This window comes from Artemia sp. Qi Xiang Cuo, chromosome 11 (genome assembly GCF_049724085.1).
Source record: "Artemia sp. Qi Xiang Cuo chromosome 11, ASM4972408v1, whole genome shotgun sequence".
NCBI classification, from domain to species: domain Eukaryota; kingdom Metazoa; phylum Arthropoda; class Branchiopoda; order Anostraca; family Artemiidae; genus Artemia; species Artemia sp. Qi Xiang Cuo.
Window position 1 is genome coordinate 73,374,425 of NC_142804.1, and position 23,168 is coordinate 73,397,592.

The 23,168-nt window shown below is 35.8% G+C and overlaps 3 protein-coding genes and 1 pseudogene across 7 annotated transcripts in view; 1 reads left to right on the plus strand and 3 right to left on the minus strand.

Annotated features, from left to right (window-relative positions):
• Positions 1–14,193, minus strand: part of LOC148947325 (SLIT-ROBO Rho GTPase-activating protein 1-like) — a 707,344-nt gene extending 693,151 nt beyond the window's left edge. The window contains exon 1 of the mRNA XM_089097014.1: positions 14,064–14,193. The gene's annotated coding sequence lies outside the window, so the exon portion shown is untranslated. The remainder of the gene's footprint in view (positions 1–14,063) is intronic.
• On the minus strand, positions 7,611–7,997 carry LOC148947327 (protein CFDP2 pseudogene; annotated as a pseudogene).
• LOC148947328 (protein CFDP2-like) lies at positions 10,570–11,421 on the minus strand. The gene has a single exon (XM_089096575.1). The coding sequence runs from the start codon at positions 11,419–11,421 to the stop codon at positions 10,570–10,572; it is 852 nt and encodes a 283-aa protein (XP_088952701.1).
• Positions 14,194–17,909: 3,716 nt separating the features above from the next.
• The window catches only part of LOC148947329 (uncharacterized), a 58,617-nt gene continuing 53,358 nt past the window's right edge, over positions 17,910–23,168 (plus strand). For 2 of the 5 annotated variants that reach the window (XM_089097017.1, XM_089097016.1), the window contains exon 1: positions 17,910–17,966. The gene's annotated coding sequence lies outside the window, so the exon portion shown is untranslated. Of the gene's footprint in view, positions 17,967–18,059; positions 18,142–18,888; positions 18,902–20,432; positions 20,524–23,168 lie in introns of those variants that run through there. The other 3 variants (XM_089097019.1, XM_089097020.1, XM_089097018.1) reach the window with 3 other exon arrangements.

Genomic DNA, 23,168 nt, shown 5'->3' on the forward strand with positions numbered 1-23,168 from the left:
TAAATTGTTTAAAATTGGCATCCCTTCACATGGTGGTTTCCTTCTTTTCCTTTTTTTTTTTTTTTTTTTTTTTTTTTTTTTTTTTTTTTTTTTTTTTGATGGAGACACACAAAATATATTTTTGAAAATTTAGAGGGGGAGAAATAAAAAAAAAGGATTTTTTTTCAAATCCAGGGAGGCAATTGTCCCCCTTCTCTACCTCCCTAATTAGTGCCCTTGAGAGGGAGTGGGTCAATAGATATTTTCCAGTCGAAAAGGGGTCAGAGACACGAAAAGTGAATGTTCATGCCCCAATATTTTGTTTTAAAGGGTTTCGTTTGCACTAATATTTTGTCTCAATGGACTAATATATCTAATGTGTAGCCTACAGCTAGTCTCCATAGGCCCAAATCAAAAGCAGACTATAGTGTTGAAGCATTGGGAGCAACACTTAATTGGTATCATTTGGCTGTATTCTTGACTGATAATTATCTCATCAGTAATTTTAACATGCTCATTTACATAGGTGGACACAAACCCAGCCACTTTTTGGAATGGGAAAGGAGGGCAAAGTAAAACCATGAAAAAAGAAGACATGAAAAGTGTGCCAATTAGTCTAGGACAGGCCTTCCTAAACTATGGGTCGCGACCCCCAGTGGGGTCGGGTGGCAAAATCATAGGGTCGCAAGGGATTTTAAAGTCAAATATCTATAACATACCAAAGGAAAAGACATATATTGTAAAGTTGATGAATTTTCAAAGACTGGAGTCTAGAATGGAAAAATTGCTGTGGAATATGCACAGATGGTGCAAGAGCGATGAGGAGCGAAACATAGGTTTTAAATCTTTTTTCAAGCTACTCATTATGTGACCATATAACTTTTACTCACTGCCTTATTCACCGAGAGACCCTTGCAGCAAAAAAATAGCACCATAATTGAACGATGTGCTTCAGAATGCTGTTAAGATTATAAGTTTTATTATGAGCCATGCACTTATGTCAAGAGGTGAAAGTTTAAGAAATTTGGAAAGATAGGATAGAAAAAAAATCGTTCGAAATATTTTCCAGTGTCGAAAATTTTATAATCAAGAGAAATTATTGTAAAACTTTTATTGCAACGATTATTGTAGATTACTTAAAAGCACTAGAAACCGAGTTCCGTACTTATTTTATATCAAATATTGATTTCGAATAGGTAGCTTGGATTCAAAATGCGTTTTGTATTGATTTAACTAAGATTGATCACATGCCACTTAAAGCTCAAGAGGAATTTGCTAAGCGTTCGAGTGATTCAAACTTAAAACTACAATTTCGAAAAGTCCTTGACTGAATTCTGGATGAGAACTAGAACTGAATTTCCCACAATCGCAGATATGGCATTGTATGTTCTTCTGCCATTCAACACCACATATTAATATGAAATAACTTTCTCAGCTCTGACACGTATTGATCCCCAATATCGTTCATCACTAAAAAGTGTTGAAAATGTTGTACGTCCAGCAGTGTCAAACATTCCACCAAGATTTAATTTGTTATGCAATAAAAAACCGGCACATCCATCTCACTAAAGTTTTTCCTTCCATTTTAATTTAATATCTACCACCCCAACGACTGCGTTCGAATATATTCGATTGAACTAAGATGGTCAGAATTCTCTTTTATTTATGCTATTGCAAAAAAAAAGCAATTTTGATGAAAAATAGGGCATAAAATTTTTGCAAGTTAACATTCAACTTTTGCGGAATTTTTATTTTAGATTTTTGTATGTTTCTAAACGAATTTTAAAACTATATATTTTCATGTGTATATGTATATTGTTACCTAATAAATGAATCATCAAAGAATATTTATTTGTCTTTCAATTATATTTATATAGGGTCACCAGGAAACTTGCAATCATAAATGGGGTCACGAATGAAAAAAGTTTAGGAAGCCCTGGTCTTGGACAAGGATCCTTTGGACCAATCTTTGAGGAAAAGGACAATATAGACCAAAGCAGATATAAAAGTCTTAAATTCAAAAAGTCGTTCAAAGACTACAAAACCATCCTCATATTATCCCTCGAGAATTTGATTATGGATGCTTTCTACTCAATATAAGTGCTAACATTTGAGAGTCCAAAACGCAAATCTAGCTGAAATACAAAAGATTACCCTGTGATATCTTAAATATACGTTGTAAAATTACTTTGCTATGTAGACTTGCTTGTTTATTTCCTTTTTTAAAATTGCAAAAGCTTAATATTATCCTTCAATTGAGCAATATCATAATTACTTTCTTCCTGTCTATTTACATAGCTGCATAGGAGAAAGAGAGGAGAAATAGCATTCCCCCAAAATTAGTCTCAAAGGCCTCTTCCCATACCTAGTGAAATAGAAAAAATTCTCCCTAAAATTAATATTTTTTCATAAAGGAAAGAAACCCATGAAACTAAGAGTCAGGCTTATGTTAACTAAATGTTTATTTGTGTATTTTTCTTGTTCAATCAATCAACTGTATGTTCATAAAAGGACTCACAAGGTATTACAAAATGCAATCTTATGTCACAAATCCTCACTCCCAAAAACATATTTCCAAGGCTGTATCCAGGTTTACCCCCCCCCCCAAAAAAATTGTTGTCCAAATTGTAAAAACGTAACAAAAATGCACATAAATCTATTTTTGAGGTGTTTCCTAAAGTTTTTTTTTGTTAAAGACCCTCCGCCCTTGTACAGATCTGCAGCAATTTCTGTGTCATTCTTCTCCAAATTTTAAATATGAACCCTGGTTCATTCATCTGAGTTGAGCTACTCTAGCTAATTTACTAGTCTCACTATATTTGATAGTATTCATATGTCCCATTAAATTCTGAACTGAAGTGTTTACAATTATAATTTATTTGGAGTAAAGTCGAAAAGATCATGCTATTCACTGAAGAGCTCATTATCATTAACTGTTAATAAGGTGTATTTAAAATGGTTCCTCTAAACACTTTCACAAGGTGCCATGATTTATTGCATCAGAACACTAACTAAAAGCTTTACTTGATTAACAAGCTTAAAACGTGTTCATGTAATCTGACTTTGTTGTGTTATGATGGAGGTAGACCCTCTGTCCCTGGATTGAGACTCAGGCCTTCAAGACCCATTGCAACATTAAAACTACAAATGAACAGAAATTATTCCGTATATGAGGGGGACTACCCCTTTCTCAACCCTTGCTCTCTACGCTAAAGTTCTAAAGTTATCTAAAATACTTTTCATTCAAAATAAACAGCTATTGTGTTTGAGAAGTCTTTCACAAAGCACTGTGAAAATGGTTCCTCTAAACACTTTCACAAGGTGCCATGATTTATTGTATCAGAACAATAACTAAAAAGCTTTAGTGGATTAACAAGCTTAAAACGTTTTCATGTAATCTGACTTTGTTGTGTTATGATGGAGGTAAACCCTCTGTCCCTGGATTGAGACTCAGGCCTTCAAGACCCATTGCAACATTAAAACTACAAATGAACAAATTATTCCGTATATGAGGGGGACTGTCCCTTTCTCAACCCTTGCTCTCTATGCTAAAGTTCTAAAATTATTTAAAATACTTATCGTTCAAAACAAACAGCCATTGTGTTTGAGAAGTCTTTCACAAAGCATTATGACAAAAAAAAATTAGCATAGAGAGCAAGACTTAAGGAAGAGGCAGCCCCCTCATATCGGGAATAATTTCAGTTCGTTTGAAGTTTTAATGATGCTCCTTACTTTTAGTTGGAAAAAACTTTTTTTTTATATCTAATTTCTTACCATTTTTCGAATCATGCCAGAAAATCCTCTTCCCTCCCTTCCCCCCATGTAAATTTCCCCTGGAAAATCCCTCAGAAAAGCCTCCCTTGGAAAAAAAAATACTATATGTGAACAATGGGCAAATTCTTCAACTTCCAGCCCTTTCCCCAATGACTATAAGGGGCCATGTCATCCCCAAAGGCCTAGTTGTAGGTCCTTTCAACTATGCTGAACCAAACGGCTATCTCAAAATTTTAAATTTCAATGGGAAAAAAACAGGCATAGGGAGGGGACCAGTTACCCTCCAATCTTTTTGGTCACTTTAAAAGAGCACTAGAACTTTTGATTTCCAATCAAATGAGTCCTCTTTCAATCTTCCAGTATCACCAGTTCAATACAATCACCCCTGGAAAAAAATGAATACAAATAAATAGGCATCCATGATCTTTTTTCAGGGGAAAATGCAAAATTTTTACATTTTTGAACCTAGAAGCTTGAAACCTAAACAGTAGGGTTCTCTGATGTGCTCAAGCTAACGCCATGATTTTCATTGAATTTTTTGAGTGTTTCCTCCTTTTTCAAAAATAAGGCAATATTTTGTCCAGTTATAGCATAATATTTTGGCATTATTAGTACAATATTAGGCAGTCTACAATTTTAATGTTTCCTTTATTATATCCCTAGAGTTAAGTTGCACCTTGCTACCTTTCTTTGCAAAAAAACAGCTTACTGTTTACCAGTAAAAGCCTATGTTCCTGGAATAAAACACAAACATCTACCAGTCCTAAATAGAAGATGACTCTTGTTATTTTTTGCCTGCCAATTTTGGTATCTGCTGACACTGGAGTTTATTTGACAATACTTAAGTATAATACAATAATTAGAGAGCAAAAAATGTAGCATTTAATTCCTGATTCAACACTCTTTATAATTATTGTAATCACTACCATTACAATTGCATCCCAGAACCACCCCCTCCCTTCTCTTAATGACTGGATACAGTCCTGGGCTATAAATACTGATTCTGATGGTTTATATTAAGTTTGGCAATCATTTCTTACCAACAGCATATTCATAGCATAAATCTAAAAGTTCTAAAAAAAGCCAACCTTTGTATATACTCGACTGCTATATCTAGGCATTAGAGGGGATGGGGGTGTGTGTACAATTATAACAATAATAATCAATTATATCTAGAATGAGGCTTGAATTGGGGTAGGGATGATGTATTGTTTATTCTGCGTTATATTGAAATATTACTGTTTTGTCTTGCTCATTTTATCCATAATTAGAATATATAGGCTACAAATCTTATATTTTATTTCATAATCAAAATCTTTCTGTAATAGCTGGGAAGATGTTCATCATTCAGCATCCACATTTTATTCTTATTTTAAATATAGTTTTCCAAATGAAGGAGTTTTTAGAGTAAATTGTCATATGTTTGAATATATTTAGCAAATAAAACGATAAATTTGCATTGTAAGACAGAAATCAGACAAAAATCAATTCTCCATTCAATGATATTTTGAAATGTGATAAATCACTGAATTAACAGACTGTTGTTGTTTTTTTGTTGTTTTTTTTTCAAGTTGACTTTATCTGGCATTATGAATCAACTGTGGATAAGAAGTAGGCAAAAAAAATAATGAAAACTCACAAAATCAGCAAATTTTGTATACAGCCTACACCCTAGGGTCATATCCAGTCCTATTCGGGGGGAGGAGGGGGGGGATTGGATGCAGTTGCAGAAAATAATGAATATATACATCAATTATATAGAACAGGAATTCAAATAGAAAAATAATATATTGTAATACTTTTGTGCATAGCCTCCTCTGAACTAAACATGGTAATCTTTAGTTAGTTTGATAACTTGCTAGCTTAGAGATGAATATTATCACTGAATCTGCCTTTTATAGATCTTGTAAAATATGGCTACTAAGTACTAACATTATAAATTCATTTTAGTCCTTAAAAACCTTCTTAGCGTGATACCTTCTTATTCCTTTCATTTTGCAAATAGAACTATCAGATAGAAAAAAAACCCTTCCATTCTCTCTTCAATGCTCTTTCAATATGTAAGTTTCATTGCCATTATAATTGCCATCAATACAATTGACAATCAATACCATTGATGTCAGTTTTGCTTTTTTACATTGATTGTCATTTACATTGACTGTCATTTATGACAATACATTGATTGTCATTTTTGAGGGGCTTCAGGCGCTTTTTAAGAGTTAGGTTTGGTGGTAAATTTTCTGATTAACTTGCTAATTACTTACTTTACTTACTTACTTAACTCCCATCCGGCCGGATTGTCCGACTCGGGGCTTCTCCTCTGACTGAACTATGGCAGAGCTTCTTATACGATTCCCTGTTTGCTGCAGTTCGAAGGAGTACCGACAGGGGATGGCTGGGAAAGTTTTCCCTCCAGCGCTTGGAAGGTCGTCCTTTTGGGCGGGAGGCATCAATCCTTCCTTCAAACGCAATTTTTGGAAGTTGGGCTGGGGACATCCGCTGAACGTGGCCTAACCATCGAAGCTGTTGAAGCTGGATGGTCTGGGAATAGTTGAGCAAAGACAATAGCCGTTCGTTTGATATTCGGTCAAGGTAGGTGATGCCAGCAAGCTTCCTGAGGGATTTTGTTTCAAAGGCCGCCAACCGGCGTTTGTCTTCTGCTTTCCAGGTCCATGTCTCTGCTCCGTACGTTGCTACTGGAACCACAAGAGCTCGAAAAAGGCGTGTTTTTAGTTTCAGCAACAGATGTTTGTTTTTCCAGATCAATCGCAATGACTTGAAGCATGCTGAGGCAAGGGCGAGGCGTCGTTTAATGTCTTTTGAGGAGTCGTTTGTGGATATCAGCTCACTTCCTAGGTAAACGAAATGGTCAACCCACTCGATCTCTTCCCCCTGGATCATAATTTTGCTGAGTTGAAGGCCTGTATCTGTATGCCATGTTACCTTATGACTTTTGTCTTGTTAGCATTGATTTTCATCCCAAAGGAACTAGCTGCATGATCGATATCGTTAGCGCTTGATTGCAGTTCCTCTAGTTGTTTGTTTAGGCAATTAATGTCATCAGCGTATGCAAGCAAGTCAAAGAGGTGTCCACTCATGAGTGCTCCCGTGTAATTGGGCACCAGTGCCAGTACAGCATTCAGGAATAGGCAGAACAGAGTGGGGGAGACTAGGCATCCTTGCAGCACTCCTGAAGAGGTTGAGAATTCTTCAGTAAAGCCTTCGCTGGTCTGCACCATGCTTCTCGACTTCTCGTACATGCTCTTGATAATGTCAATAATGTCAGTGGGAATACCATAGTGTGCCAGGATGTGCCAGAGGCCATCTTGCCAAATTAGATCAAAAGCTTGTTTGAAATCGATAAACAGCTGGTATAGCTCTTTCCCGAATTCCAGGTATCTTTCCATAATCTGTCTGATCACAAAAATTTGGTCTATGGTGGATCGGTTTTGACGGAAGCCAGCTTGATATTCAGGGATTATGTGTCTTGTCAGGTTTCTGATCCAATCAAGGAGAATTTTCGTAAGGATTTTAGCTGGTTGGCAAGTAAGCGATATGGGTCTGTAGTTTTTGCAGTTACTTTTACATCCTTTCTTGTGCAAGGGCACTATGGCAGATTTTAACCAAGACCCGGGGAAGTATTTTATTTCCAATACAGCTCATACTATTTTGTGGTACAGATCAACGACGATATCAGATTCCATTTTTAGAAGTTCTGACTGCATACTGTCTATTCCGGGTGCCTTATTTGACTTGAGGGCCTTTAATCTTAGGCGAAGCGATGACATGAGGAGATTGTGATCACTATCAAAGTCCCCACCTCCTAGCGTCACTGTGTCTGTGAATGAAGATTTCCATCAGCTGGATACCAGTATATAATCTATCATGTTGGCAGTCCTTCCATCAGGGGACCACCACGTGACTTTTCTCTTTGGTCTGTGCTTGAACATTGTGTTTGTGATAAAAAGCTTGTTATCTTGGCAGAATTCAGTGAGTCGTTCTCCTCTGCTGTTGATCTGTCCAATCCCAAACTTGCCCATGACATCTTCATTTCTGCTATTGTCACTCCCCACAATGGCATTGAAGTCCCCAAGGACTAACACGATGTCTTTCTTCGGAATGGTGTTGACAAGGCTCTGGAGCTGAGAGTAGAAATCTTCCGACTCTTTGTCCGACCTTAATGAATCCGGAGCATAGACCTGTACCACGGAGAGGTTTTTGAACTTGCTTTTGAGTCGGATCATCACTAATCTCTCCAAGACAGACACCACTGATAGAACAGATTTCCTTGCTGCTTTTGTCAGCAAAAAGCTGACTCCTTGTCTGTGTGTTCTATCTTGTCTTCCAGAAAGCAGGAGGGTTGTGTCTCCTATCTGTTCTTTGCTGATACCTGGTAGATGAGTCTCTGAGAGGCCAATGATGTCCCAGTTGTAGTGGTTTGCTTCAGAGAGGAGCATGTCTTTCTTTCCTGGTTTGAAAGTGTCTGAAGATTTAACGTGCCAATTCTGGTGGTGATTTTTGTAGATAAAACCAGTCTAGCGTCCGTTCGTGACGGACTTGTCAAACGTTGCCTCGATTCGTTTCCAACACTGTTGGCTGTCAATACATTGGTTGCCCCCTATGCGGTAGCTTGTCCGTCAGTTTCCCCGCATGCGGTAGCTTGTCCATTGGTTTCCCTGGATGTGGTAGCCCTATTTCGTGTTCTCATTGATTGCCTAGTCGTAAATCATAGAGAGGAAAAGTTTCTTGGCTAGCTTTTGAAGCAATGGCAAGCCAATCCTCTCTGCTTCTAGCCGGGACTGTTGACACCCTCAAGTGTGTCTTCTGCTCTTTGCAGTTGTCCTCGCTGGGAGGATCATCCCACTTGGCATCACGGCATCACCAAGCAATTTATCCCATTACTGGGGGTGAGTTTAACGTCTTCGGGACATATCCACGCGCCGGTGGGCCCAGCAAGATTGCTATCAGAGGGGCTTTATGAAGAATTCTGTGCATGTATACAACTCAGGGTATAGATAGCTAAGAAATAGGCATACCTTAGGAATTAGAATTTGGTTTCATCCTGAATCCAATTGCACACACCACAGACCATTGAATATGAGACCCCAAATAACTATAGACAAAGCAATTGCCAAGTGTATTTTTTTTCTGTCAGAATACTACAAACTGGTAAAAAAATCTTGAAAGTTTGTGGTCAGCAGAAAGAAAAGAAGCTTTATGAAGAATTCAATTGCATCAGAAATGAACTCTACCCCTAATCCCCCTAATGTGCAAATATATACCCTGAGTTGTATACATGCACAGAATTCTTCATAAAGCCACTCTTTTCTTCAAATTGATTTAACAGTTTGTCAAAATAATGGAAAAGTTATTGCATATATACTCAATTTGGGGCATACATTTGCCTGCCTTGGTTTTTGTAGGAAGTAAATAGTATGATGATACTTTTTAGACTTAGACTGTTAGACATGTTGTAGATGAAGTTTTAAGAGAAGAACAGTGTGGTTTTAGAAAGGGGAGAGGATGCATTGACTGAATTTTGACTCTTGGATTTGTAATTGATAAGTGCCTGAGTTGTCAAACCCCTTTAGTCCTAAGTTTTATAGATTATGAGCAAGCATGTGATTCAGTGGATAGACGAGCTTTAGCAAAGGTCCTATCCTTGTATGGTATACCAGATAATTAGGTACCTATTAAAAATCTGATAAACATGCAAGAAGAACCACATATAAAATATCAAAGATCCTAATGAAAAACAGGTTTTTGCTGCCTTGTGAGGTATTGTTCACTCCATAACAAAGATTTAAACTTTAGTTTTTTGGGGTTGAAGGGGGGAAAAAAGATACCTAGGTTAGGTTATGTATTTAATATATGCTATGCTGTACCCCCCCCCTAATGCACAAATATATAGCCCAAATTTATTTCTAAACTATTATATTTTCATCCTATTTTGTATTATTTCATTAACATTAACAAAACTTCTTCTTGTGTGTTTATTGGATTCTTAATAAGAACCAACAATTACATTAAACAGATTAGTGCCATGTACAAGAATAATACTGCTGTAGTTGAGGTAGGAAATGAGGTTAGTAGCTGGTTTTGTATCAAATCAGGAGTTAAGCAGGGTTGCATCCTACCTCAATTTACATGGATCATTTTGACAGACTTTGTCCTAAGGAGCTCAGCAAAGGCAATGGGGGAACACAGAATCTACTGGGGATGTAAAACTCTCCTAGACTTGTCAGTGGGAATACCATAGTGTGCCAGGATGTGCCAGAGGCCATCTTGCCAAATTAGATCAAAAGCTTGTTTGAAATCGATAAACAGCTGGTATAGCTCTTTCCCGAATTCCAGGTATCTTTCCATAATCTGTCTGATCACAAAAATTTGGTCTATGGTGGATCGGTTTTGACGGAAGCCAGCTTGATATTCAGGGATTATGTGTCTTGTCAGGTTTCTGATCCAATCAAGGAGAATTTTCGTAAGGATTTTAGCTGGTTGGCAAGTAAGCAATATGGGTCTGTAGTTTTTGCAGTTACTTTTAGATCCTTTCTTGTGCAAGGGCACTATGACGGATTTCGACCAAGACTCGGGGAAGTATTTTATTTCCCATACAGCTGTTACTATTTTGTGGTACAGATCAACGACGATATCAGATTCCACTTTTAGCAGTTCTGCCTGTATACCGTCTATTCTGGGTGCCTTATTTGACTTGAGGGCCTTTAATCTTAGGCGAAGCGATGACATGAGGAGATTGTGATCACTATCAAAGTCCCCACCTCCTAGCGTCACTGTGTCTGTGAATGAAGATTTCCATCAGCTGGATACCAGTATATAATCTATCATGTTGGCAGTCCTTCCATCGGGGGACCACCACGTGACTTTTCTCTTTGGTCTGTGCTTGAACATTGTGTTTGTGATAAAAAGCTTGTTATCTTGGCAGAATTCAGTGAGTCGTTCTCCTCTGCTGTTGATCTGTCCAATCCCAAACTTGCCCATGACATCTTCATTTCCGCTATTGTCACTCCCCACAATGGCATTGAAGTCCCCAAGGACTAACACAATGTCTTTCTTTGGAATGGTGTTGACAAGGCTCTGGAGCTGAGAGTAGAAATCTTCTGACTCTTTGTCCGACCTTAATGAATCCGGAGCATAGACCTGTACCACGGAGAGGTTTTTGAACTTGCTTTTGAGTCGGATCATCATTAATCTCTCCAAGACAGACACCACTGATAGAAGAGATTTCCTTGCTGCTTTTGTCAGCAAAAAGCCGACTCCTTGTCTGTGTGTTCCGTCTTGTCTTCCAGAAAGCAGGAGGCTTGTGTCTCCTATCTGTTCTTTGCTGATACCTGGTAGATGAGTCTCTGAGAGGCCAATGATGTCCCAGTTGTAGTGGTTTGCTTCAGAGAGGAGCATGTCTTTCTTTCCTGGTTTCGAAAGTGTCTGAAGATTTAACGTGCCAATTCTGGTGGTGATTTTTGTAGATAAAACCAGTCTAGCGTCCGTTCGTGACGGACTTGTCAAACGTTGCCTCGATTCGTTTCCAACACTGTTGGCTGTCAATACATTGGTTGCCCCGTATGCGGTAGCTTGTCCGTCAGTTTCCCCAGATGTGGTAGCTTGTCCGTCGGTTTCCCCGGACGTGGTAGCCCTATTTCGTGTTCTCATTGATTGCCTAGTCGTAAATCATAAAGAGGAAAAGTTTCTTGGCTAGCTTTTGAAGCAACGGCAAGCCAATCCTCTCTGCTTCTAGCTGGGACTGTTGACACCCTCAAGTGTGTCTTCCGCTCTTTGCAGTTGTCCTTGCTGGGAGGATCATCCCACTTGGCATCACGGCGTCACCAAGCAATTTATCCCATTACTGGGGGTGAGTTTAAAGTCTTCGGGACATATCCATGTGCCGGTGGGCCCAGCAAGATCGCTATCAGAGGGGCTTTATGAAGAATTCTGTGCATGTATACAACTCAGGGTATAGATAGCTAAGAAATAGGCATACCTTAGGAATTAGAATTTGGTTTCATCCTGAATCCAATTGCACACACCACAGACCATTGAATATGAGACCCCAAATAACTATAGACAAAGCAATTGCCAAGTGTATTTTTTTTCTGTCAGAATACTACAAACTGGTAAAAAAATCTTGAAAGTTTGTGGTCAGCAGAAAGAAAAGAAGCTTTATGAAGAATTCATTTGCATCAGAAATGAACTCTACCTCAATCCCCTAATGTGCAAATATATACCCTGAGTTGTATACATGCACAGAATTCTTCATAAAGCCACTCTTTTCTTCAAATTGATTTAACAGTTTGTCAAAATAATGGAAAAGTTATTGCATATATACTCAATTTGGGGCATACATTTGCCTGCCTTGGTTTTTGTAGGAAGTAAATAGTATGATGATACTTTTTAGACTTAGACTGTTAGACATGTTGTAGATGAAGTTTTAAGAGAAGAACAGTGTGGTTTTAGAAAGGGGAGAGGATGCATTGACTGAATTTTCACTCTTGGATTTGTAATTGATAAGTGCCTGAGTTGTCAAACCCCTTTAGTCCTAAGTTTTATAGATTATGAGCAAGCATGTGATTCAGTGGATAGAAGAGCTTTTAGCAAAGGTCCTATCCTTGTATGGTATACCAGATAATTAGGTACCTATTAAAAATCTGATAAACATGCAAGAAGAACCACATATAAAATATCAAAGATCCTAATGAAAAACAGGTTTTTGCTGCCTTGTGAGGTATTGTTCACTCCATAACAAAGATTTAAACTTTAGTTTTTTGGGGTTGAAGGGGGGAAAAAAGATACCTAGGTTAGGTTATGTATTTAATATATGCTATGCTGTACCCCCCCTAATGTACAAATATATAGCCCAAATTTATTTCTAAACTATTATATTTTCATCCTATCTTGTTTTATTTCATTAGCATTAACAAAACTTCTTCTTGTGTGTTTATTGGATTCTTAATAAGAACCAACAATTACATTAAACAGATTAGTGCCATGTACAAGAATAATACTGCTGTAGTTGAGGTAGGAAATGAGGTTAGTAGCTGGTTTTGTATCAAATCAGGAGTTAAGCAGGGTTGCATCCTACCTCAATTTACATGGATCATTTTGACAGACTTTGTCCTAAGGAGCTCAGCAAAGGCAATGGTGGAACACAGAATTAAAACTCTCCTAGACTTAGATTATGCTGATGATTTAAGCATCCTAGATGAAAATGTTAGCAAAATGAAAGAATTTAACAGATTTGGAAATGAATGTTAAGAAGAATAAGTCAGTAAAAATATGTGAAAGTGAAGAGGTAATGTTGGGTAACAAGAAATACCAGTAAAGTGGACAGCTTCACTTACCTAGGTAATATTATTAGTAAAGATATTGGGTGCAGAAAAGATGTTAAGTAGAATAGCCAAGGCCCAGGGTGTTTTTTTCACAGTTGAAAAAGTTTGGAAAAATAGGAAGATAAGTAGCCTATGCAAACCAAGATTATAATATTGGAAGCTACAGTGATGACAGTGGTTAAGTATGGTTTGAAAGCACAGGTGGTGCAAAAACAGAGGAGGATTTGCTAGATGTTTTCCAGAAAAATTTCTGATGGATTGTTTTGACTGGCCGACTGTATTTCAAACAGCAAGTTGTACAAAAAATGCATGGTTAATTTATAATGACAAAAGTTATAATGACAGAAAGGTGGAGATTGCTAGGACACATTCTATGGGTGAAGGTTGACAGATTATGCAAGATTGTCCTTGTTTGGCTACTGTCTAGGGCCAAACAAAACACAGGTTATCCCCAAATGGGGTGGGAGGATGTCATAAGGAAAGATTTAAAGGAAATACAAACTTATTGGAAGGGTGTAAAGAAAGACATGTCTATTTCTTAGCTATATCATTAGCCTAGTGAGTTAATCAGAAAATTTACTGGTTAGGTTTTAGCCCCTTTAAGGGCTCAAAATGTAATTCACCAAAAAGTGATTACTGAGTTATGAAATAGCATACAAAAGACATCAAGTTGTATAGATTTATTCAGTGGTGTACCCAGAAAATGACTGTGGGGGGGGGGGGGGCTGACCATGGGTTCCTCTGCCAACCAATGGAAAACTTTAAAAAATCCTTAGAAATATAATTATATTTTAAAGCACAGATTATTTTAGTGTTTCCTTTGGAAGGAGGCCGTAGGAAAGACTATTATCTAGCCATATATTAAATGATTTACCTTTGATCTGATGATTTTTTTGACAGAACTAGGCCTTAACTGCAGACTAGGCCTAAGATCACAATTAAACATGTTAAAATATCCAAAAGGCTTACCAGTAAACAAAATTGCTACTTAAATTAGTGGATTCGAAACTAATTTGGTCATATTTCATACAACCAATCTGAAATTCAAAATTTAGCTCAACAAATTTATATTTTATTTCTTAAATGAATTTCGCTCAAATGAAATTTGTTCGCCATCTATTTTTTTTTTTTTTTTTTTATCTAACAAAACCTGAATTGAATGAACACCTGAAGAAAACAAAGATAAATAACAAAACATCCTAAATTATATTACAATTGTTTCGAAAGACGAAATTTCTATAAACCATAATATGTTTTGCTTACTAATTTCACCCTTATTATTTTACGATCAACAAAACAGCGAAAAATAAAAGAACACCTACTTTTAGGTTGTCAGCGGTCCGAAAAACGGAGGAGGATTTTCTAGATGTTTTCCAGGGAAATTACCTATGGATTGCTTTGGGCAGGGGCGGATCCAGGGATTTTTTTAGGGGGGGGCGCAAACTAGGTTGATCCAATAAACTTGCATTAGGAGTAAGTTTAATTAACGCACACTTGCGTTAATCAAGTAAATTACACTACTTTAGGCCACGTTAGGGGGGCGCATGTCCCCCTGGATCCGCCACTGATTTTGGGTACCCAGCTAAATGGTCGTATCCCAAACAATATGCTATACGAAAAATTTGGGTTAATCCCTCTTTCTAGGATTATAATGAGAGAAAGTTTGATATGACTAAGACACATTCTGCGGACGAAGGATGATAGATTGCCCACGAGCGTCCTTTTTGGGCAACCGTATAAGGCCAAACAAAAAACAAGTCACTCTCAAGTGGTGTGGGAGGATGTTGTAAGGAAAAATTTAAGGGAAGTACAAACTCTCTGGAGAGTAGAAAGAGGGAGACTTTGAAAATAATAAGGATGGAAGAGGAGCGTGGGTAGCATTGTTGCCATCAGGCGAATTTGGGCTGCAGTGAGTCTTTAATAGTAATAGGCAATGTAGATCCCAAAAAATCTAAAGGCTTTGTTAATATGGTTTTAAATTTCCTTTCATGATGCTGGGCAGCGGTGCGCTGCCATTGGTGCATGTATTTTTGACTTTAAACACCCTAAGTTAAGCCGCTAAAAAGTTCCTTCTTTGTCAGTTTCCCTTTCTCTTCGAATCATCTTTTACTGAGGTAAATTGCAAAAAAATAAGGATCACCATGCAGAATTTGAGTAGAAACCCTTATAAATTATCCCATTGGAATTTTCCTATCCCATAGCGGAGGAATTAATATTTCATTTATTTGATTTTGAAAAGTAGATTGATTTTGTCGTATTGAAGTAATTTGAAGCAATGATGGAAATTGACTTCAAAAGGATAATTGATAAATCTGACACTGATCACAGACAAAATTAGTGCAATACAGACGTTCAACTGAGATAATTGTATCGTGCCAATCAAGTTGGTGCTTGTGCTAGTTTATTCTCGATTTTTCAGGCTTTTAGCACGCATTGACGCCATCATAAAACCACCTAGATAACTGACTACTTTTTTCAATATTGTAATATAGGGCACAAAGACATCTGTAGCATATACCTTTTGTGTGTGACACTGATTTTATTGCTAAAGCATCCTGTTGGCTGAAACCAAAATACTAAGACATCAGAATGATTGGTAACAATTCAGAACAATTCAGTTTCTATGCATATGGCTAATCTACGCCCAAACCGCAAAATAGTCATACCAGTCCATAAAAAGTCCAAGATTTATTTATGATATGGATGTATGCTGGATTTTAACATCACACTTACACTACTGAAGAAAATATTGAAATATCAAGTAATTTGTTTGAAATCATCTATCAAAACTAATTTGTATTTTCTAGTGATAACCAAAAACTTGAAACAAAAATTAGATGTACGAAAATTCAAGTATAGAAATCTTGGATTGATCACCTGGAAGACACTAGTTCAAATGGTAAGAGTTAGATCTTGTTAAAAAAAGAATGTGATATCTTGCATCTCTTTATATCTTTAGACAGGTTTATTTTAAACTTAGTTAAACCACTTTTCTAACCTTTAATCCCTTCAGTTTTCAAAATTATGCCTTAAAACCTTAGTATGATTGATCAGTCGTAAACTTGATGCTTGAGAGTTGAAAAATGCTGGACTCGACAAATCACATACGGGTACATAATTGTGGCTGACGCTGATTCTGGCTGTGATTCTGACTTTTTTCAAATGTGTGGCTATAATACAACATGATGATCTATGATGAGCATCATCACGACCATAAAATAACACATATCCGTCCTGTAAGTTCTCTTGGCCCAAACCTTTCCACCGAATTTCACTTAGGGCCAGCACGTTAATATTGTACTGTTTAATCTTTCTGAGCATTTGCTCAGTCTTTGATAACTGATTCATAGTTCTCACATTCCAAAAACCACTTGGTTCCTTCAAGAAATGCGCATAAATTTGTCTTTTCAATAAACTTCTAGCGTTACAACTAATTGAAATCATAGTTACCATTCTTAAACCAGGCTGAAATGTATTTTTTTTTCACATAATAGTTTTAATTCAAAAAGCGTTTTTAAATTTTTGTCCGTGGTTGGGGTGGAACAGGGTCGTTAATAGCCATTTTTTAAGGGGGGGGGTCAAGGGATTTTAGCGACTGGATAGTCATTTTTAACGACTGTTTTTTTTTTCAATAGTTATTACAATGTCCGTTTTGAATACAATACGCAAAATTATTACACGAGTCAATAAAACCACTGCATTTCCCAATCGAGATTCAGATTTCGGCTCATATCATGTCACTATTTCAGTCCTCTTTATTTAATCAAATAGAAAATTGTAGTGTCATCTGTAAACTCACAGCAGGAGTCGGTAAAACTGCTGCGTTTACTGACCAAGTTCAAAATTTCTGTTGATGACATTGTCAGTATTTTGTAGTCTTTATTTAACAGAACAAAGAATTTTAGCGTCTTCGGAAAAATCGTGGCACTTCGCGTCACGATTTTATTGACTTTTGTTTTTACCGAGCGACAGAAAACATTGGGGGGGGGGGCTTCCACCCTCCCCCATACTTGACGGCCCTAGGGAGAGGATGTCGTAAAGAAAGATTTAAGAGAAATAGGAACTTCCTGGGAGGGTGTAAAAACGGGAGACTTTGAATACATTGGGATGGACGACGAGCACGCTTTGGCCTCAGGCGGCTTGGTGCTACTGTGAGTTGTTAACCACTAATAATAAGATAGTTTACTAGGGGCTGTAAATCTTTGTTTACTAGGTTGCAGCTATTGCTGCAACCATGAACACATACAAATTTTATGTTAGGAGCCAGTGATGTTTGAGAATATTTAATTGGTGGATATTTTTTAGTTAGCGTTAGTACCTCGATGACACAGGAAGAAATTGGTTGGATTTTGATAGTTAGGTGATGGCCACATTCAGGTGAACAGTCGGTGAGATGGTTTTCGATTCCTTGTTTCTCTATTCCAGGTATAGCTTAGTATGAATATGCTTAGTATTATTATTAATAAGTTTTTTTTTTAAGTTGCTTCCCAAATAACGGGCTAAGTAGCCCTTTGGGATACTGTTCATGAAAATATTTATGTAATGAAAAAACTGGAGCTTCGTTCAATTGTTTTTGAAAAATTGTTATTAAATATTGAATGTCATTGAATAAAGAAATGCTGCATATTAGATATAGAATAATGTTACTGAGAAAAAATAACATAAGAGAAAACGACAAAACGTGCCTTTAGGAAAACTCTCTGATAATAACACCAGAAAAATAAGATTCTATGTAATTTTGAAAATTCTATACCACTACGCTATCTAAAATATTTTAATGCCATCTCCAAGACGAAGAAATTTTTTTATTTTCTATCCTTAATATATACGATAAATTTGAAACAAGGACCTGTTAAGCTCATTTTGGACAAGGTAACATTTATTAAAAATAACAAGTTTAGTTTTATTGAATATTACGGTATAAGCGGAAGTGTGGCTTTTAGGCTACGAAACAATACAAAATCGAAATTTAGTAACTTTCACGCGATCACATTTTAGTTCTCGCATAGAATAAAATGCTCAATGAGGTCACGAATAGACACAAAAAGTATCGTATTATTTAATAAATTAGCCAAATTATTCCACGAGCTTGAATAGTTTAATTTGCCTTTTATATTTTTGATTATCACAATTTATGATTTTTTATTTTGATTCGATTGGGTGCAGGCTATGAATACAGTAGGTGTAAAGTAGCCTAGCATGGGCGTACGTAGCTTCTTCTCAAGGGGGAAGGGCAGCCGATTCTGTGATAAAGGGTGTGGGGCTGAAGTTACATTGGCAGTTTACAAAACCTTGCATTGCCAGCAAGTTCTATCATATCTTTAAAATCTTTATTAATAAATGAACACTAAAAATCATAAATCATCAATAAGCTTCAGCATTAATCAGTCTTATTGGATTAGAGCTAAATCTTTCCAAGACATTAGCTTCTTATTTGACTTTTATTATGTCATTCCAGCTGTTTATTTCCAGCTTTTTCAACCATCTACCTTTTATCAACTGCTTTTTTAACCATCTACCTTTTTTCAACCATATCTAGTGTAGGTTTGAAGTTCTAGGGGGGGGGGCCGCTGCCCCCCTCCGTACTTCCATGTAGCCTAGTAATACGTTTTGAAAGAACTGGTATAGAAATTAACGGAAATCCGTGCCTTTCCTGAAAATATATATAAGATTATTGAAAAGGCCACTTTACCCCCCTCCTATTAAAAAAACATAGCAATTTGTAGCCACAGCAACCAAGAAAATATGCCAGAATCTTTTACCAGCAACCTTAATTAGGCTATGCACTGTTTCCCCTGTTCTTGCAGGTTTTTGTAAAATTTTGTAATTAAGCCAAGAATTACCAATCAAAGAGGTTATAACCTTATTTGCAAAATTTGTTTCAACATTATTAAGTTCCAGGCCTTGCCCCCCTCCCTTCCTGCAATTTTTGCACTAATCTGTGCCTGAGGTCAAGATCTGCAAACAAAAGAGGTCTTTTTAACGAATATAGGTTACTAAGCTTGCTATTCCTTTTGTTTGTTGTTGAGTTGGTAAATATGTAGGCCACCATTGAGTTGGGAAATATATAGCCTATAGAAGATTAATAAGCCCTGGGTGATAACTAAACATTATTTAACATGCTGTAACTAAGGGTGTGATCAGAGTATTGTCTAGAAGGGTTAGCAAATCATTTGAAAGAGGGCCAAACATGAAAAAATGTCTTTAGCCTGGACATAGTGTAAAATAGGTAAATATACAGTTTTTCACTTCATTTAGCTAGGATGAAATTAGATATATTATTTGATGCCTTTTTTATACTCTTTCTTAATTCAATAATTGCTTCTAGAGAAAATTATATTTTGAGCCCTTAAAGGGTCTAAAAGGGCTTAAAACAGCCCATAGTAAGTAACCCAAAGTTTAAAAATGTGTTTTCAAAAATCTAACTAGTGAAAAAAATTGACATTTGTTGATGATTCATGAATGGTGATTATTATTTTCATTAATCTGAATAGTAAATTGTTACTATGAAAAAAAAATTGCAGAAATTTTTGAAAAGAACCTAAAACCCCTCAAAAATCCCGTCAGATTTATTATGATGTCATTTTTGAGGGGATTCAGGCTCTTTCTTAAAATTCTTTTTGAAAATTAGGTTAGGTTTTAGCCCATTTAAGGGCTCAAAATGTAATTTCCCCCAAAAGCGATTACTAGCTTATGAAAAAAGATAAAAAAGGTATCTAGCAATGTATTCCTTTTTATCCTAGCTAAATTACATGAAAAACTGCATATCTACCAAAAAATATATATATTTATATGGAGCTTTTCACGCTTTAGGGAGGAGTATAACTGAGCCCCCAAAATTTCCCACTTGGTTTGCAGAGGGGTTTCAATTGATGATAATGTAGGAGGAAGAAAGGATTTTTTCAAAATCTAGGGTGCAATTTTTTTCCTTAATTTTTTAATGAAACTACCAAAAAAGTATTTTTCAAAATCAAGGAGGAGGAAATAAAACTGAAAACTGTACCCCCCCCCCTGAGTGTCACCCCTGATGATTCTCCATTGGTTGTAGCCAATTACATTTTTAATTTTTCCTTAAATTACAAAAATGATGCATCAAGTACACTAAATTGTATTAACCACATTGTTCATCTATCATTAGTATTAGCTTACAAACACTAATAATTTGATGCAAATTATTTCTGGTCTTGTCTTGCTTAGCTTAAAATCTACTTGTTTGCATTATCATTTTTGTTTTTGCATTTGTTTAACATTATTTTTATATATTGTCTAAGAGTAAAGGGGTTGTCATAAAACAAAGTTACTAAATCTTGCATCATCTTTTATTTGTCTCATATACCTAAGTAGTTTACCTAGGCCTGGAAAATAATCATGGAAAACGTATTAGGAATGGAAAATCATTACAATGAATTCTCAATGTATTTTACAATAAGTATGTACTCTATTTTTTATGTTTCTTTCTGTTCTGTTTATATAGTGTGAGCAAAAAAAAAAAAAAAAAAAAAAAAAAAAAAAAAAAAAAAAAAAAAAAAAAATGTTAGGAGTATGTCTAATGGGACAATGAATTAAAACACAATAAAAAACAATCAGTAGATTTTATTTAAAATCTAAGAAATTATACTTGAACCTCATATAAAACATTGAGTTTTTGAATAGGAGGTCAGTAGATGTAAGCCCCCCCCCTGGCTGTATGCGTTTTTTATATAATGTAATCATGAAAACGGATAATTCATTATACCACGTGAAAGTGTGATGAAATATATCGTTTTTACATAGACAGCAGTCATTGCAAGAAACCTAACAGATAGAGAAAATAAAAAGAAGAGAGAAAAGGGCATTAAGCAAAATTCCAACAAAGGACTACTATATTCAGGTACTGAAAACCAGAGACGTAATTAGCTATGGAGCAGAGGGCCAACCACCCCTCCTAGACCTTGGTCCCCCCTCCCCCAGCTCAAATTTAGTTTCTTCAGAAATCTCGTCAAAACTAAGATAAGCCTGCATAATTCAAGTATCAACAGAAACGGGTCAATTTTCTTTATTATATCTTTACCTTTATGGTACTATATGGCATATTTTTTATTTTTCACTGCCATTTTCCCTTGGTTCAGGAAAATTGGCTCCAACTTTGCCCCACCCCCTTCAGATTTTGACGAAACTACGCCACTGCTGAAAACGATTAAACAGGTAAATGTATTATTCCTCAAATGGAAGGGTGAGGGATCATCAATTTCTTAAATTATTTCCTACAGATTTTGATAAGTGGCTGGTGTGAAAAAAAAGAAAAAAGAATCTAGTTCATTTGACAAAACTGGAAATATACCTTAATTCTTTATACCTTAAAAATTATACAATAAAACATACCTTAATATACATTTATACCATTAATTGTAACCCATTTCTTCTGGGCAAAATTCTAAATGGGTTGCTTTTCTGTATCTCGGTGGTAGGTAGGTGAGATAGGTGAAAAGCACTTAGGAATGGACCCAGAGCCTCAATTTTGTCCAAGGAAGATGTTTTGATCATCGTCCTCCTATCTTTATTCACTCCCTCTTGTTAAGGCTTAGGAAAATACATAGAAGACAGTAGATTAGATGATGGACACACAGAAGACTCGTTTGGGTTTGAGTCTGCTTTTCTTTCACTCTAATTTTGAAGGCTCTGTTCCATTGGTTTGGGTTGGAATTTATACCATATTGGGATATAAAAAATATAGGACACCTTAAAAAAAATATATACAGACTTGTAGATCATGGACTAGTAGGCTAATGGTATCAGGATTATTGCTGCTAACCTTGAATTGAAGGTTAACCGAGATTCAAGTTCATTGCTGTTTAGCAGTAAATCTCATTTGTGCCGTAGATCCATTTGTAAAGCTTATGTTTATAGCATGATATAAGCATTGTTTATGGCTGTTAAAGGTCAGCTTCGTTTAGAGGGCAAATGAACCTAGGTAAATGCTTCAAAAGTCTTTTCTAGGGCATGATTTTGGCTATGGGTCGATTCTTAAGGTTTCAGTAACCTAAAGCCACTACTTTTCAAAGCTTTCCAAAAAGCTCCTAATCTGGAATTTTACCCTACCTGACAATGGTGCCACTGGGGAGGGGGGCATCTGTCCCCGTCTAGATTTTGAAAAGCGCATTTTTTTCTGTATCTTTATTATAAAATTAGAGTAAAATTGAACTAGCCCCCCCCCCATATATTTTCGTTAATTGTTCCCATTGATCTTTGATAAAAAAGGAAGTATTACTCTCTTATTTTAATTAACTTCTAGGGTCTCAACTTTTGGAAATCTGGTAAAAGGATGAGCAGGGGACTTCCAAAGTTTTAAATAGCCTTGTAAATCGGTTTACATAAAAACGGACAATAATCTGTCAAAAATAAGTTTTCAAGAAATTAGTCAGACAATAGGCAAATGAAAGTAGTCATGGATTTCAAACCTCATTTTTGTGTTAAATTTTTGCTTAGGCTCTATAGCTGGTTTCATTTTTGATAAATCCATTAAGTTTAAAGCTTTACATCAGTAATTAGGATAAAAACACTTATATAATATTATAAAAGTAGAGAAAACATCCTCCTCCCCCTCCCCAAAGGAAGGAGATGCCATTTTTTTTACTCTGACTTCAATTATCATTCCCCTCTCTTGCCATTTACTCTTGGAAATCAAACAATATATAAAACTGTAAAATTGTGCAATATTTGAAAATAGCTTAGTTAAATATGTGTCTTTTACTTGCCTGTAACTTTGCAGAGGAGAATATTTCAGCAATAAGTAAAAAAGAAAAAAATTGGTGCTCTTTGTAAAACTAAAAATGCAAAAAAGTATAGTTTTTTAGCGTATGAAGATACAAACATATATATATATATATATATATATATATATATATATATATATATATATATATATATATATATATATATATATATATATATATATATATATATATATATATATATATATATATATATATATATATATATATATATATATATATATATATATATATATATATATATATATATATATATATATATATATATATATATATATATATATATATATATATATATATATAT